At 44.2% G+C, this 14,790-nt stretch overlaps 2 protein-coding genes across 3 annotated transcripts; both read left to right on the plus strand.

The window, feature by feature from the left end:
- usp16 (ubiquitin specific peptidase 16) lies at window positions 1-9,009 on the plus strand. 2 transcript variants are annotated; one of them, XM_084438597.1, is made up of 17 exons: window positions 1-381; window positions 497-663; window positions 773-876; window positions 1,824-1,939; window positions 2,076-2,320; window positions 2,423-2,518; window positions 2,597-2,727; window positions 2,837-2,924; window positions 3,074-3,149; window positions 3,394-3,485; window positions 3,574-3,627; window positions 3,764-3,937; window positions 5,555-6,224; window positions 6,395-6,489; window positions 6,933-7,019; window positions 7,204-7,354; window positions 8,404-9,009. In XM_084438597.1, the coding sequence occupies exons 1-17, from the start codon at window positions 318-320 to the stop codon at window positions 8,523-8,525; spliced, it is 2,532 nt and encodes an 843-aa protein (XP_084294723.1). In that variant the 5' UTR covers window positions 1-317; the 3' UTR covers window positions 8,526-9,009. The 2 variants fall into 2 exon arrangements, with proteins under 2 accessions (XP_084294723.1, XP_084294722.1); XM_084438596.1 differs by having other exon boundaries at window positions 2,423-2,727.
- Window positions 9,010-9,323: 314 nt separating this feature from the next.
- LOC311313561 (transcription regulator protein BACH1-like) lies at window positions 9,324-14,471 on the plus strand. The gene is made up of 5 exons (XM_084443709.1): window positions 9,324-9,438; window positions 9,927-10,181; window positions 10,619-11,938; window positions 12,441-12,647; window positions 13,034-14,471. The coding sequence occupies exons 2-5, from the start codon at window positions 9,942-9,944 to the stop codon at window positions 13,409-13,411; spliced, it is 2,145 nt and encodes a 714-aa protein (XP_084299835.1). The 5' UTR covers window positions 9,324-9,438; window positions 9,927-9,941; the 3' UTR covers window positions 13,412-14,471.
- Window positions 14,472-14,790: the final 319 nt, after the last annotated feature.

The raw sequence follows: 14,790 nt of genomic DNA on the forward strand, positions 1-14,790 counted from the left end.
AATCCGCAGCGGCACATTTTCGTCTTGTAAGCTTAGATTTAGTTGTAGGTAGTTAGATAAAAACAGTTTCAAAACACAGACTAGAATACTGATTTATAAAAGTTGTCGGTACTTCGTCGTCTCATTTGGCCAGCCACAACATTGTTCACATTGCTCTTTCTAAACATGTTTGAGATAGTGTTAGCCTAACAATGCTAACTCTGAGCACTAGTTATTCTACTCATGGTAAACCTGTGCTGACGTTAACGTTACCCGTTTTGTTTAGAATAGCTATGCTAGCTAGCTAACTGAATACCAACGTTCTTTAGGTCAACGCCATGGGGAAGAAAAGACAGAAGGACAAAAGTCCTAGGCAGGAGGAGGACGACACTGATCAGACAGGTAAAGCCACGTCTTCCTCTTGACATGTAAACCGTTGGAAGGAAATTAACTGACCTGTGCTATTTCTTATTAGCAAATGTCTCTTTGATATGTCATGTTATATTCTTGCCATCAGGTCTATCGTGTAGCCACATTAGGAAGGGCATTGACCGTAGTTTCCTCAAGAGAACTGGAGGAGAGTCGAGCCTGAGTGCTTGCCAGGACTGTAAGGATGAGGAGCAGGTCACAGGAGAGGACAGAGACGCTTCAACGATATGGATGTGCCTGAAATGTGGTCACAGAGTAGGTTGACTTCCTATCAGCAAATATAATGGCAGAAGCGTGACATGATGGTTTGAATTAAGTGTTTATATATTGTACCAACCAGCTAACAATTGCGTTCTCTTACAAGGGGTGTGGACGAAACTCTGAAAACCAGCATGCTATCAAACATTTTGAGAAACCTCGCTCAGACCCACACTGCCTGGTAGTCAATCTGGACAGCTGGAATGTGTGGTGAGGACAGAATGCACACACATCAAATATACAACACAAAGCTACACATCGAAGATACTACACAGAGCTACACAGGTGTTAGTTGGTGTCAGATCCTATAACTCTATTGCTCTTAGGCTCTGTCAGATCCTGCAACTGTACTGCTCTTAGATTCTGTCAGATCATGCAACTGTACTGCTCTTAGATTCTGTCAGATCCGGCAACTGTACTGCTCTGGTGTCAGATCTTATAGATTGCCTAAATGGAAGCAGGAAGAGAAAACCCCCATGGGACCTTAAATTAGAAGATATACAAACGGTAGTGAACAGCGTGAGAAAAATAATTTCTTGAACGGCAAGTTAGCTAATATAAGCTTGCCGACATTACACTCGTTTAAAACTCACCAAAACCTTGTAAAGCCGATCTCGCATGCCAGCTCTTACAGAACTGACTAACTCTCCATTCACATTCCTGCAGCTCTCAACATGCCCAGACTAATAGAGATTTTCACGTCTTTCAATAATTTTAAACTCGTTCTAGAATAACTGCTTTACAGTCTTGCGCAAAAACTGTGACTTTCTTGACTTGCAAATTTATGTTTTAAATTGACAAACATATGTGTACTGTAGGTCATGGCACAATTCAAACGAGATCATGAAATTATTTGTTTATCGCTGTTCACTACCGTACATATTTTTTATGAAATAAGGTCCCATGGGACAGCTCTTCCTGCTTCTGCTTAGTCACTCTATAACTGTGTTGCTCTTATGTGTGCTCTTAGTCACTTTATAACTGTGTTGCTCTTATGTGTGCTCTTAGTCACTCTATAACTGTATTGCTTTTACGTGCTTTCAGATCCTATAACTGTATTTCTCTGGTGTCAGATCCTATAACTGTATAGCTCTGGTGTCAGATCCTATAACTGTATTGCTCTGGTGTCAGATCCTATCTTCATTGTTCTTCCACAGGTGTTACATCTGTGATGATGATGTCCAGTTCTCCAGAACAGGGAGTTTGGCTCAACTCGTCACCAATTTGAAGAAGCAAGCCTTGTCAGAACCTGGCAAGAGAGCACCACAGAAAAGTAACTCCCATTTTAGTACAGCACCTGGTAGTATCAGTGGATCAGTTTAATCATTTGTGTGGTGAAGTCATATGCTGCTTAAAATTTTAAATTAAAACAAAACAAAAAAAGTGAATGTCCTATTTTACTTTTGCAGACATCAAGATGGAGAACAGCCTGGTAGAAGAAGCACAGGAGATAAAGACTGAACTAGTTAAGGAAAAGGAGGAGAAAGTGCAGGAGGAACAAGTGCAGGAGGAGCAAGAGCACAAGGAGAGCGTTGTCAACCATAAGAAGGTGAAGAAAGACAGTGCTGTGAAACCAGGAGCTACTGGAGACAGCAGTGCTGTTAAGGGGCTCAGCAATCTGGGGAACACATGTTTCTTCAACGCAGTTGTTCAGGTGAGGAACTATTTACTGGTACACGTGTCATGATCTTAGCGAGCTTACATTCGCATATAATGAGTGGCTAGCAATTTTGCTCTTCTGTTTTTGCTGTTGCAGAACCTTTCTCAGACACAGCTTTTGAGGCAGATTCTGAACACGTTGGTGGAAGAGAAGACCAGCCTTACCATAACACCGGGCATCTCTTCAGATATGGTTATTGTTATCCCTTATGTACTCAATGCATGTCTGACCATTGTGAACGCCTCAAATGAAATGCCTTGTTGTTTTAAGGAGCCTATCTTGGTGCAGTTGGAACAGCCTGGATCCCTCACACTGACTATGTGTCATCTGCTGAACGAGATCCAGGAAACTAAGAAAGGGGTGGTCGCCCCAAGGGAACTGTTCACACAAGTTTGCAAAAAGTTAGTGCAGCTGAATATCACTTTGGAGTTCTCCCTCAAGTTAGCCATGAAATGGTCTTGTCAGCACTGTTGCACTGCGGATTTTAAATGTCTCCTCCACCATCCCCAGGGCAGCTAGGTTCAAAGGATTTCAGCAACAAGACAGCCAGGAGCTGCTGCGCTACCTGCTGGATGGGATGAGAGCTGAGGAGATTAAAGTATGCCCTGGTTTTCTGAGCTGAATAACTATGTTCATTAAGCTGTAATTATTGTGGTAACCTAGACGGAAGATGACATATACATTTGATAATCAATTTCTGAATATACGTATGCATATTATAAGTCACATTTATTTTTCTCCTCCTAGAGAGTAAGCTCTGGAATATTGGAGGCTCTGAAAAAATCTGGGGAAGACGCAGAACAGTCAAATAAATTGATTAAGGGTAAGAGCTGCTGCTGTTCACCCATCAATCTTGACATGCTGAACACTTGTGGTTTAATGTATAAAGGTGCTATATAAGTTAGGTCCATTCACCACTAGCATTGCATAGTTATTACAACCACTGTCACTGTATGCATAAGTAATGCTCTGTGGTCCAGCACCACATTATGCTGTATTATTGTTTGTTCTCTGCGTCTGTAATTCACTGTACATGGGCAGTGAAATATGTTTGTTTATGTTTTTAGAGTATGAAAAGAATGGAGTGTGCAAAAACTTTGTTGACCAGGTGTTTGGTGGGGAGATGACGAGCACTGTAATGTGTCTACAATGCCAAACGGTAAGAATATAAACGAATGAAAGAGATCATCATGAGTGTCAGTTTCTACCATAGAGGTCAGCTTCACTGAAGCTTATTTCTTTTACAGGTGTCATCGGTCACGGACAAGTTTCTGGATCTTTCCCTTTCTGTCTCAGATGAGGTAATGCTTTAGTCAGGTTTGTATTCTCAAAATACTGTAGGACATGACAACATACTATGCAAGCGTTATTGAACATCTGCTTGGTCTTTGTAGTCGTTAACTTCACAGTTCTGATGGGTCATCTCATCTTCCACAGGCATACAGGAAGAAGAACCAGAAGAAAGGTGCCCAGAAGAGCAGTGAGATGAGCCAAGAGAGCAGCGACTCTCCTGCTCAGATGACCAATGGGAATGACGATGACATGCCCACTGGAGCTGGCAGCAAGTACCAGCAGAAGAAAGCCAAGAAGCAGGCGAAGAAACAAGCTAAGGTAGAGTAGCTAGAGAGTATCTGTGAAGAGAAACAATTACGGCCTGAATTAGGGCTGCTCGACTATGGCAAAAATCATAATCACGATTATTTTGATTGATATTGAGATCACGATTATTTAACACGATTATTCATTGAATTCTTTTTTTTAATCAAAGGTTTTAACATTTTCTTAACAAATTTTCTTAACAAATCAAATTATTGACTTTGATAACAATTAATTTATTAAATGTTGACAGTGGCTTTTCTTTTTAACAATGTTCTTTGGATTATATACATTTCTCCCATGGGAGACAAATAGTGAACCTTGACCTTGATAAATAAATTAATAAAAGTGCCAAAACTGATAAATAAAGAAGCTTCAAAGCACCGCCACCATCACAGAAGAAGACTACCTCGGAAAAATAATTTCACTATGACAGAACGCGTCTAAATAACTTATTTAATGGTAGCGCCGAGGCTTCAAAACCCAGCATTTGTTAAAATAGACCCTTTTGCTGAGGTAAGTGAAGTTTCATGTTTATCTGACCTCTCCTAAATAGGCCGATACCGATTTATTTTGACGGCAAAGTGAATGGAGCGGGAAAGGACTGTTGTCTGGCATGAACGAGCGTAATGCGACAACGGGACTGAGAAGGGCTACTTTGAGGGGCAGCTACGACTGCGTAGCAAATTTTACACACCGTGTCAACTTGGTCCAAATCTGTCTCTGCGAACCCATAGTGTTTCCACACCACTGACATTGTTTTAGCTCTCTTGTCCACCTCTCGTTCTGCTGCCATAATCATCTTCTTGTCGTGTTTTGTTCGAGAGGAGCATGCGTGCGCCTCGCTTGACAACTCGTCTCGCTTTGAACTAAAGTGTCAAGCGCAGTATAGCTCTGCAGTGTAGGGTGCGCTTGATTTGTGCAAAATCGTTTTATGGCGATTATTTAGTTTTAATGATCGTTGACAGCCCAAATCTTAATCTAGATTAAAATCCGATTAATTGAGCAGCCCTACCCTGAATCGATCATTGGTAATGTTAACAATCAATCAATTCATTGTAATCAAAATACCAAAACTTCCAAACAATACCAAAAGCATTTTTTTCCCTTAATCAACTCTTTATTACGGACGGACTGGGTTATTTGTCTCTGCCTGCTGCGCGTCACAGCTCCTCCTCGCAAAACCCTGAGCTGATGGTGGGTTTGCTGCAGGTGAGACGAGCAGGAGAGACAACTTATCCGAGTGAACGTTCATCAAGTGATAGAGCATTGCTGTTATCGTCGTGTTGTACGTGTACACGGCATCACAATATTTGCAAGTGGCTTCTTGTCCTTTCTTTTTGAAGTGGTCCCACACAATACTTTGCTTCGCCCGCTTAATTTTTCAAAATATGCCGCTGTTGATTTCTCCACATTTCTCCCGAGATGGCAGCTTCGCTACCACATTGTTTGATAGTAGATCAAGTTAAATTTCACGCGCTCGAACAAATCCTTAACGATCAATGAATTGATTTTTGATTAATTGTTTGCATCCCTAACGCTGAGTATTAAGGACATATACCTCTTGGCTGATGGAAAACAGGCTGAGCACACAGCAAGTACACGGACTGTTCACCGTATTCCTGTCCACAGAACCAGAGGAGGCTGCAGAAGGTTGAAGGGAAGCCCACGCTGGATGATCTAATAGCAGGGACCACGCCAGCGGACCAGGCTGAGGGTGGGGAGAATGGGAGCGCAGCAGAAGACCAACGAGCAGAGACGGACGTCCAGGAACGAGAACAAGTGCCGGCCGGTGTGGATGAGCAGAGCAAGCCGGGGGAGGAGGAAGACTCGGCGGTTGACTGTGAACCTTTCTCCACAACCGTGGTCAGCGACCGTTTCGCTGCCCTGTCAGAGGGCCAAAGCACAGAGGACAGACTCTTAGGAGACCACCAACTGTCCAAGGTTGTCCAGGATGGAGAAGATGCTGATGAACTATCCATACCTACTGAAGAGGAGGACCAGCTGGTAGAAGGCCTGGAGAACATGTCCCTCAACACAGCCTTCATTGCTGGACCTGAGGGTTCTGGGGTTGAACTGGCGAGTGGGGAGGGGCCTGCAGAGGCTAAGGAGTATACTGTAGTGAACCAAGACCCAGAACTGGTCTTCCACACTCTGGCCACTAGAACCGTGCCAGAGAAGCAGGAGTGCTCAGTCCAGTCCTGCCTGTTCCAGTTCACAGAGGTGGAGACCCTGACGCAGAACAACAGTCTGCTGTGTGCTACATGTACCAAAAGACAAGCCAGTAGCAGAACCTCAGACGGTAGGCTACGTGATCTGGAAGCTTGTTTTAGGTTGGTTGGGTTTGGTCCAACCAAGTTGTTCTTTTTTTGGTTATGTTTTTGTCCTAGTGGGTAGATCCCATTGTAATGTCATGAGAGAGTTCTGGGTATTTTTCAGTAAATCTAGACATTGTCATGGTGCTTTGTTTAGGCTCCAAGAAGAACGTTTACACAGATGCCTTGAAGCAAATGCTGATCTCCTCTGCTCCACCAGTACTTACGCTGCACTTGAAGAGATTTCAACAGGTAAATCTATAGTACAATCTTTATCAACACGTAATCTCTCTCATTTACCTGCATGTTGAGCTGCCGTTGTTCACAATGCAGCTTGCTGTCTGTCTGACTCACCTTACCCACCTGATGTTGGAGGGTAGTGTGGAGAACATTTGCACCAACTGTGCTTGATGTAATACTTGGATTTAGAAGCATGTGAGTGCCCAGGGACAACAGTTGAAAATTAGCTTTAAGCTAATACTGACATATTTATAGTCATGTTTTTAATATGTGCTGCTGTTTAATATGTACTGTCCCAGTACAAATAAAATCGTAAATAAATAAAATACAATAAGTGGAATATGGGACCAGAGAAAGGCTTATTAACCAACCAAGGATAGGCTTACTAACCAACCGACCAACCAACCAGAGATAGGGTTATTGTCTATGGGTTACCCTTTTCTGTCTCCCTACAGGTTGGCTACAGTGTGTGTAAAGTGAACCGCCATGTCACCTTCTCTCAAGTACTGGACCTGGCACCTTTTTGTGCTGTGAACTGCAAGGTAAGTTAAACGTTATATAGTTAGAGATACAAAAAAATAATGTTTTGCTTTGTATCTTAGTTCGTACCAGCTCGAAGGGCAGAATACAATAGGTGTGTGTGTGTGTTGTGTGTGTTGTGTGTGTGTGTGCGTGTGTGTGTGTGCGTGTGTGTGCGTGTGTGTGTGTGTGTGTGTGTGTGTGTAGGGTGTGGTGGAGGGAGAGGATAACCGGGCGCTGTACGGTCTCTATGGCATCGTGGAGCATAGTGGAACTATGAGATCAGGGCATTACACCGCCTACGTCAAAACCCCACCTCAATGCCCCTCAGCCCAGCTGAACGGAGCGCCCTCTCAAGGTAGGATTATGCCATTACACTGTTGCAGCAGCAGTAATTAATTAACATATGTGTATAACATAAAGTGTATAACAGGTACTGTAGATAGATTCCTACAACAAAGTAGAGATACTACTAATTTATTCTAGAATGCAAATTGATGACAATGTGATATGAACAAAGGCTGAAGGCTGATTCAGATGTGATGCGTACCCCCCCCTCCCTTCCCCCCCCCCCCTCCCGAGGTTCAGATACTACAGACACAATGGAGATTGTCTCATTGCAAGTCTTTCCATAAGATTTTTCCATAAAACCTTTTTATTTGTCACATGCCACATAATACAAGTACAATGCACAGTGACATATTCTTTGCTAGCTCCTAAATGTAGCCTTGTGAGACCATCCTGATCTCGCCAGCTCACATTCTGTTTCTCTCGCAAATCAGTCTGGACACTCTCCATAGAGATCAGTTTGTGCCATATCGGAAAACGATCTAGCCAATCACCGCCCTAAGAGGAAATACAAACCGCTACCCTGTAAAGGAGTGATTGAAGTTAGCGTGTGATAGACGGTGATAGACAGATGGTTCATCCAACCACCTGCCAATAATTTTTTTAAGTACCTTATCTTTCTTTTCCTTATCTTATCCAACGGATAGTTGGAAGCCATCCATCTGGTGCCTCATTTTACCTAAAATGTGCCCAAAATATGATAAAAGTCAATAAAAGTGCCCAAAATATACGATATACAAACCAAATCCAAATTGTGTGTGTGTGTGTGTATATATATATATATATATATATATATAAAGGAATAGGATGTGCTGAGAGAGCAGATGAAATTGTGCAGTTATGTTAGATACAGTAAGTAAATGTATGGGTCTAGAGAGACTAGAGGTATGTATATATGTGTATTATGCATATATAATATATTAATATATTATAGATATGTATATTCACATGTGCTGAGTATAGCTACTGAGTTAAGTCCAGACCAAATTTTATTCTAAAACTGCTTAAAGCCATCAAGGGGCGTTGCATCTTATCTTATTTTCCATCTCTATCTGTCAGGAGAAGCAGAGACGTCAAGAGGATCGTGGTTCCATGTCAGTGACAGCAGTGTCCATCCTGTGACTGAGCGCCAGGTGCAGAGTTCCCAAGCCTACCTCCTGTTCTATGAAAGGATCTCTTAGTCCCCCCCCCACCCCCGGACTACTCAGAGACCTTTTTTTGACACTGATCAGGTCCACAATAAAAGGTTCATAAGTACAAATAAACAGCTAACCTCAGTATGAGTGAGGCACCACAGGGTGTGTGGTCTCCCAGTAGTGTGAAGTCCAGTGTGCAGTTTGTTTAAAATTCAACTGAGATGTTTGTTTACAGGAGTGGTTCTCAAGCCCAGGTTTGTGTATAGACACTAGATGACCTCTGCCAACAGCTCTCTGTGATGATTAACATTGTTTTTATAAGAAGACTAAAGCTGCTTTTAGAATCTGACCCAGACACAAAGGTTGAGGTATGCTGAACCAGCATTTGGTACCCATATCCTGTACATTTGAAAAACTAACTTGAATTATGTAGAAGTGGTGAGACCCTACATATTAATGGAACATTTTGCCAATTGTGTTTTTGTTAAGACATCAAGACATCATCATGAAATAAAATGGGCCACTTCTTAACTGTACATATAAAAATGAAAGTTTTCAAATAAAGGGAAAATTACATCTGTTTTAATTTGCAATGTTAAATGTTAAAAATATTTTTAGAGTGCAGTATATGAGTTTGTGCTGTAGGATTGTACCATAGATACTCGTTACAGTAGTAAAAAAAAAAATTGTCCATTGTTGCATTAAGAGGAGACGATTTCAGGACCGTCATTGACTAGGCCACTTTAACTGCGTACAGGCCATGGTACAGGCTACTGTAACTGCGGCCCAATACATCCATGCTGCGGCCGGAGTAGTCCGTGTACTTCCTGGTCCAAAGTATCACATGACTGTCGAAAAGCCATCGGCACGGAATTCTGAATGTAGGAAACGTAAGACTCCGATATCGAACGTGGACTTTTTATTATGCCACAGTGTCCTCGCCAAGGTGACATGACAGGTGAGTGATAGGATTATACAGACAAGAGAGGTTTTTAGAATGAGAAATGTGTCGGACTGGGCTCCTGGTCATGAAGTAGGCAACCAAGTCTAGCTGATTTTAAAATGTTTTTGTTCCTCCCAGGCCTTCCAATGAATTCGTTTCGTTAATTTTTTAAAAACATGTCGATGATTTCCAATTCAGTTACCCCACAATTTTATCCATAAGCTAAATTTACAAATAGAGAAGTGTAGCCTATTGTCGCCTCGTTAGCTAACCATGAGTCAGCGTTTCCAAACATTACTCAATCACCGAGAGAATGCAATAGCCAACTCTATTCTCTTGTTTGATACAATCTCTCAAAACATACTCGCATAGCATGTTTTTAACATCATGTTTCAACAACATCAACAACATGTTTTTAACAATCGTCACATCTCATTGCATGGCTTGGCCTGATATGTACAGTATCTACCAGTTACCCCATGAATGTGTGTTTCTCTCCATAGCTTGTTTCCAGAACCATGACTCTCCAAAGCCCCCGGACTTCAGTGTTCACTTTCCAGTCTGCTGTGCACAGCTGCCATGTGCTCCAGTGTCTGAACGAACAGAGGCACAAAGATGTCCTGTGTGATGTGACTGTGATGGTAGAGGGCAGCAGCTTCCGAGCCCATGGCGCTGTACTGGCTTCCTGCAGCGACTACTTCCATTCCCGGATCACCAAACACGCCAGACACGGCCTGATCATCGTCCTGCCTGATGAGGTCAGGGTCCAACGGTCTCTCTCCCATTTCCATTCTGTCTGAACTATTAGAAGTAGTTCATACATCCGTGGGGTGGCTGTGGCTCAGTAGGTAGAGCCTACTAGGTTGTCCAATGAGTAGGTTGTCCAATGATCATGCGGTCGGTGGTTCAAATCCCAGCTCCTCCTGTCCTCATGTTGAAGTGTCCTTGGGCAAGACACAACCCCAAATTGCTTCCAATAAGCAGGCTAGCACCTGGCATGGCAGCTGCCGCCATTGGTGTGTGAATGTGTGTGTGAATGGGTGAATGAGAGGCCTTTGTAAAGTGCTTTGGATAGGCGCTATATAATTGCAATCCATTTACCATGACGATAGCCCATAATACATTACAGTGCATTACCAAGGAGAATCAAAAACCTTTTTTTTTTTTCTTTCTCCCCCCTACGTTTCCCCTCTAGGTGACAGTGGAGGGATTCGAACCGCTGCTGCAGTTTGCTTACACATCAAAGCTGCTCTTTACCAAAGAAAACATCCAAGCAGTTCACACTAGTGCAGGGTTGTTAGGATTCCACAACCTGGAGACAGCCTGTTTTGATTTCCTCATCCCAAAGTTCTCTGACAGCTGCAGAAGTTTGCCGGGGAACAGGCGTAGGGCATGTTGCAAGACAAGGATCGCCAGTGTTAGCATAGGCAACAATGTATACCAAGACCAACATCAGTACAGGCCTATAGGCCAGAAAACAGGAAGCAACATTTCACAGTGCAGTCCAAATATTCACATCACCGAAAATCTCCCAGAGTCACAGAACACAGTTCCTTCCTTAAGAGGAAATATGCAAACAGACTTCCCTTTGCAATGTCCTCTGAACCCTCAGACTGTGGACAGTAGTGGGCAAGAGCAGTTCTGTCTCCAGAACTGTGGTTCTGAAATTCCACCCTTATCTCTCTGCTTGACCTCCCCCAGTGGGGTATGCCCTGTCGTGGCCTTACCATACACAGATGACCCCAAAACAGATGCTGCCACTGAGTTCTGCGATGAAGACATATTAGAGATTGGGAGAGTTGGTGATGAGAGTGAGGTCAGTTTGGTAGATTGCTCTCTGACCTGTGAGCTGCCAATTCCATCATCCCCTGAAAATATCGCAGCAGGTCTTGGAGAAGCAACAGGTGGAGAACTGGACCAGAATCATGAATCATTTGGGAATCAGAATCACCCAGGTCCATGTGACCCATGTCCCCTGAATATGTCCGGGGTAGAGGAGAGGGATGAGTTACTGGAGCAGAGAGAGACTGGGTCCGTTGACCTCCCTGACCCCGCTCTCTCCAGGCTGGGCCCAGAGGAGGGCTATGGGGAGAGGAGCAGTGTGGAGAGGGAGGTGGCCGAGCATCTTGCAAAGGGCTTCTGGCCTGACTTGTGTCCGCCACAAACTGACCCGCTCCCTCTGGAACCCATGGACCACTCAAGCCTAGGAAAGGCTGCAGACTTCCATTGGCTGAAGCAGCTGGATCTGAGCTCCAGCACTGGAGACTGTCCCTTCCTCAGGGACCTAGGGGCCGGGGAGGCTGAGGCAGAGACCCCAGCCCCCGGGACTGACAGCCAGAGCCAGTCAGAGAAGATTCCCTACGTGTCCTCGGTCAACTCCGAGACCCCAGCCCCTGGAGCTGACACCCAGTGCCAGTCAGAGAAGAGCCCCTACGTGTCCTCGGTCAACTCAGCAGAGGAGTCAGACCTGGACACAGATGGAGACACAGAGTCTAACAACAGGAGAGCTCAAGAGGTCAGTGTGTTTCTGTGTTGTTATTGAAATAACTAAACTCAGTAGCTCTAAACATGGCAGAAGTTGGGAGGAGACCACGGGAGTAGAGCATGTGAGGCTCTACATGTGCTTTGGGACTAGGCCTGTGAATGAAATTCAAGTCTCACCAAAGTGTTTTGTTTTCCTACTTGACTGTTGTTCTAACTTTGTAGTTCGTTCTCATAGATCAGTCTATTAAAACTACAAATTCTTCCTGTGTGACATCACTTCCCTGTCCTCTTCATCCTGAAACTATGTCGCTTCCTTTTTCACGTTATAACCTATTGACCTCGTCCCCATCTGACTCACTCTTGCCCGGATTCACTTCCTGTGCTCGAGTCCGAATTTGCAAAATCGTAACAGAATAAAACTATTGTCTTTTGTTTGAAACCAGCTTGAATCGACCACTCGCATGCTCTTATTTTTAAACCAAGTATAAAAATACTTTCATAGCCTTAGCATACCTGACTCCTGCCGTCTCCAGGTCCAGCTGCCCTTCCCTGTGCAGCAGATATCCTCCCTGGGCCGGAGGGCCTTCCAGCAGCTCTTGAGACGCCAGCACCTGACCTCAGACCAGCTAGAGTTGGTGCACGACGTCCGGAGACGCAGCAAGAACCGTGTAGCTGCACAACGCTGCCGCAAGAGGAAGTTAGACAGCATACATAAGCTGGAGGTTGAGATCAACACGCTGGTAAGGGTTAGGGTTGGGGAGGTATTTTAGGGTTGGGGGGGGGATGTGTTTATTCATCCATCTGTTTAGTTTTCTTGACCTTATGTAACCAAGTGGGGCAGCTGGAACCAGTTGTCCAATGATCGTAGGGTCGGCGGTTCAAATCCCGGCTCCTCCTGTCTAGATGTTGAACTGTCCTTGGGAAAGACACAGAACCCCAAATTGTTCCCAATGAGCAGGCTAGCACCTTGCATGGCAGCTGCCGCCATTGGTGTGTGAATGTGTGTGTGAATCGGTGAATGAGAGGCCTTCATTGTAAAGCGCTTTGGATAAAAGTGCTGTATAAGTGCAGTCCATTTACCATATCAGTCCATTTACCATATTTCACCATCTTGTTTTCCCCACAGAGAGGTGAGAAGGAGAAGCTGATATTGGAGCACGTTCAGCTGAAGCAGAGCATGGAGGAGACCCTCCAGAGTCTCTCCGGCCTGTGTCACAGTGTTTGCAGTGAGGCAGGGCCCGAGCCAGATCAGCTCCTGGCCAAACTCTCCTCCCCAGAGTTCCCTATCTCAGCCCTCCTAACCCCGCTGGCCTCCCCTGGCCCCAGCCTCAGCCCCCTGGTTAGAGAGGGGGGCCCCATGTCCATGGACAGCTGCCCCTTAGAGGGAACCCCCACTGGGGTGACTACAGCTGCCTGCCCAGAGACAGAGGAGGGCCCTGCCATGGACAGCTCCAACCCAGGCTCCAACATGGACGTTTGTCTGGACTTGAACAGTAGCGTCTGAACTGTCTCCTCTGTCGTTTTAGTTGGAGCAGAGGGTCAAATAGTAAACATTTCGAAGAACTGACTGTATCCCCCTATACTGTATCCCCCCGTTACATTAACATATTTTTCATATGATTTTTATGAATACTGTACTAGCACTAGCACTTAGGTTTATAAGTGCTTTCTTCTCACTGTATTGTCATAGTACCCATCTGCAACATTTTGTGTTTAACCATGTCATTTGAATATACAGTATTATTCTTCAGTGTACTTTTCATAAGCCTCACTTTCAACCAACATGGAGACTTTGAGCATTCTTGGACCCTCGGTCCAACAGTCTATCTCAGGGGAATGTTAGTCTAACCATCAGTGATTATATCTGCCTGTGTCCAGACCTCTTGTGTTCCCTGTCTGATTCAGTAGGCTTTGCAAGACACTGCCTTGGTTTTCTGAGTGCTGCATTGCCATGAGCGACAACTCATATCATTTTGGTTATGCCTATCCTTTGGTCAGTTAGAGTGTATTTACCCGCGTTTTGTCCCAGTACACTGTTGTTGTTGTTGTTGTTGTTGTTGTTATGTCATACAATCATGCAATCACTTATGGAATCATTCAGGAGTGGATGGAATGTTGGGTAATCCTTGGGTCATTGAGATATCTTGTCAGATAATCTGCAAATGCTTGTGTAATGGATGCATTATGCTTGGCAGCATACTGTTGGAGTATTAAAATGTTTATGTGCCTTATGTAGTAGTGCACTTCAAATGTAAGTTACGGTTAACAAGTATGTCCCAAGTACTACTATTGTACATTAATACATGTTTAATCTTTGTTATACTGTATTAATCCCACCGGAAACTGGTCTTCTGCTCTGCTGTCCTCAACTATTGGTCGAGCACAGGGTCAACCAGCATGTGTTAAGTGCCTTGCTCAAGGGCACAACAGTAGCAGCCCTCCAGGCACCAGTTATGATCCCCCCTTGTCAAGTGGCCCGGCCCGGTCTTGAACCTTTCGGTTGCTGGTCTGATGCTGTAACCACTGGGTTTCCTACCACCCCTGAGTCCTGCCCCCTAAACCTTGGTCAGCTTGTTTATTGTCTAATTTCTAATCAAATGTTTCAATTGAACATTAATGTCAATAAATAACATAACAGTTATGCCCGCTCTCCTTTCTTCATTTTCTATTTTCATTTCCACTAGAAGTAATAAAAGAGGAACAGAAAAGATAGATCAGAGAGCAGGATCTGCCGGTGGGATGCCAGCTGGAGTTTGGGGTAAGCCCAGAGTTTATAACCTTAACCATAACTACCACATCACACTTCCTCCAGCTTTAGGTTTCTGTTTTGGACAGGAATGTCATAGCCTGTGGAGTATTCTAGAGGGTTGTCTCTTTGCACTT

This window comes from Borostomias antarcticus (assembly GCF_949987555.1).
Source record: "Borostomias antarcticus genome assembly, chromosome: 1".
Lineage (NCBI taxonomy): Eukaryota > Metazoa > Chordata > Actinopteri > Stomiiformes > Stomiidae > Borostomias > Borostomias antarcticus.

Bases quoted from the DNA above. Each gene is read 5' to 3' on its own strand.
- usp16 (XM_084438596.1), top strand. From the start codon at position 318: ATGGGGAAGAAAAGACAGAAGGACAAAAGTCCTAGGCAGGAGGAGGAC. The intron at 2,925-3,073 runs GTATGCCCTGGT...TTCTCCTCCTAG, and splicing joins TGAGAGCTGAGGAGATTAAA to AGAGTAAGCTCTGGAATATT. The intron at 3,628-3,763 runs GTAATGCTTTAG...CATCTTCCACAG, and splicing joins CCCTTTCTGTCTCAGATGAG to GCATACAGGAAGAAGAACCA.
- LOC311313561 (XM_084443709.1), top strand. From the start codon at position 9,942: ATGACTCTCCAAAGCCCCCGGACTTCAGTGTTCACTTTCCAGTCTGCT. The intron at 10,182-10,618 runs GTCAGGGTCCAA...TTTCCCCTCTAG, and splicing joins TCATCGTCCTGCCTGATGAG to GTGACAGTGGAGGGATTCGA. The intron at 12,648-13,033 runs GTAAGGGTTAGG...TTTTCCCCACAG, and splicing joins AGGTTGAGATCAACACGCTG to AGAGGTGAGAAGGAGAAGCT.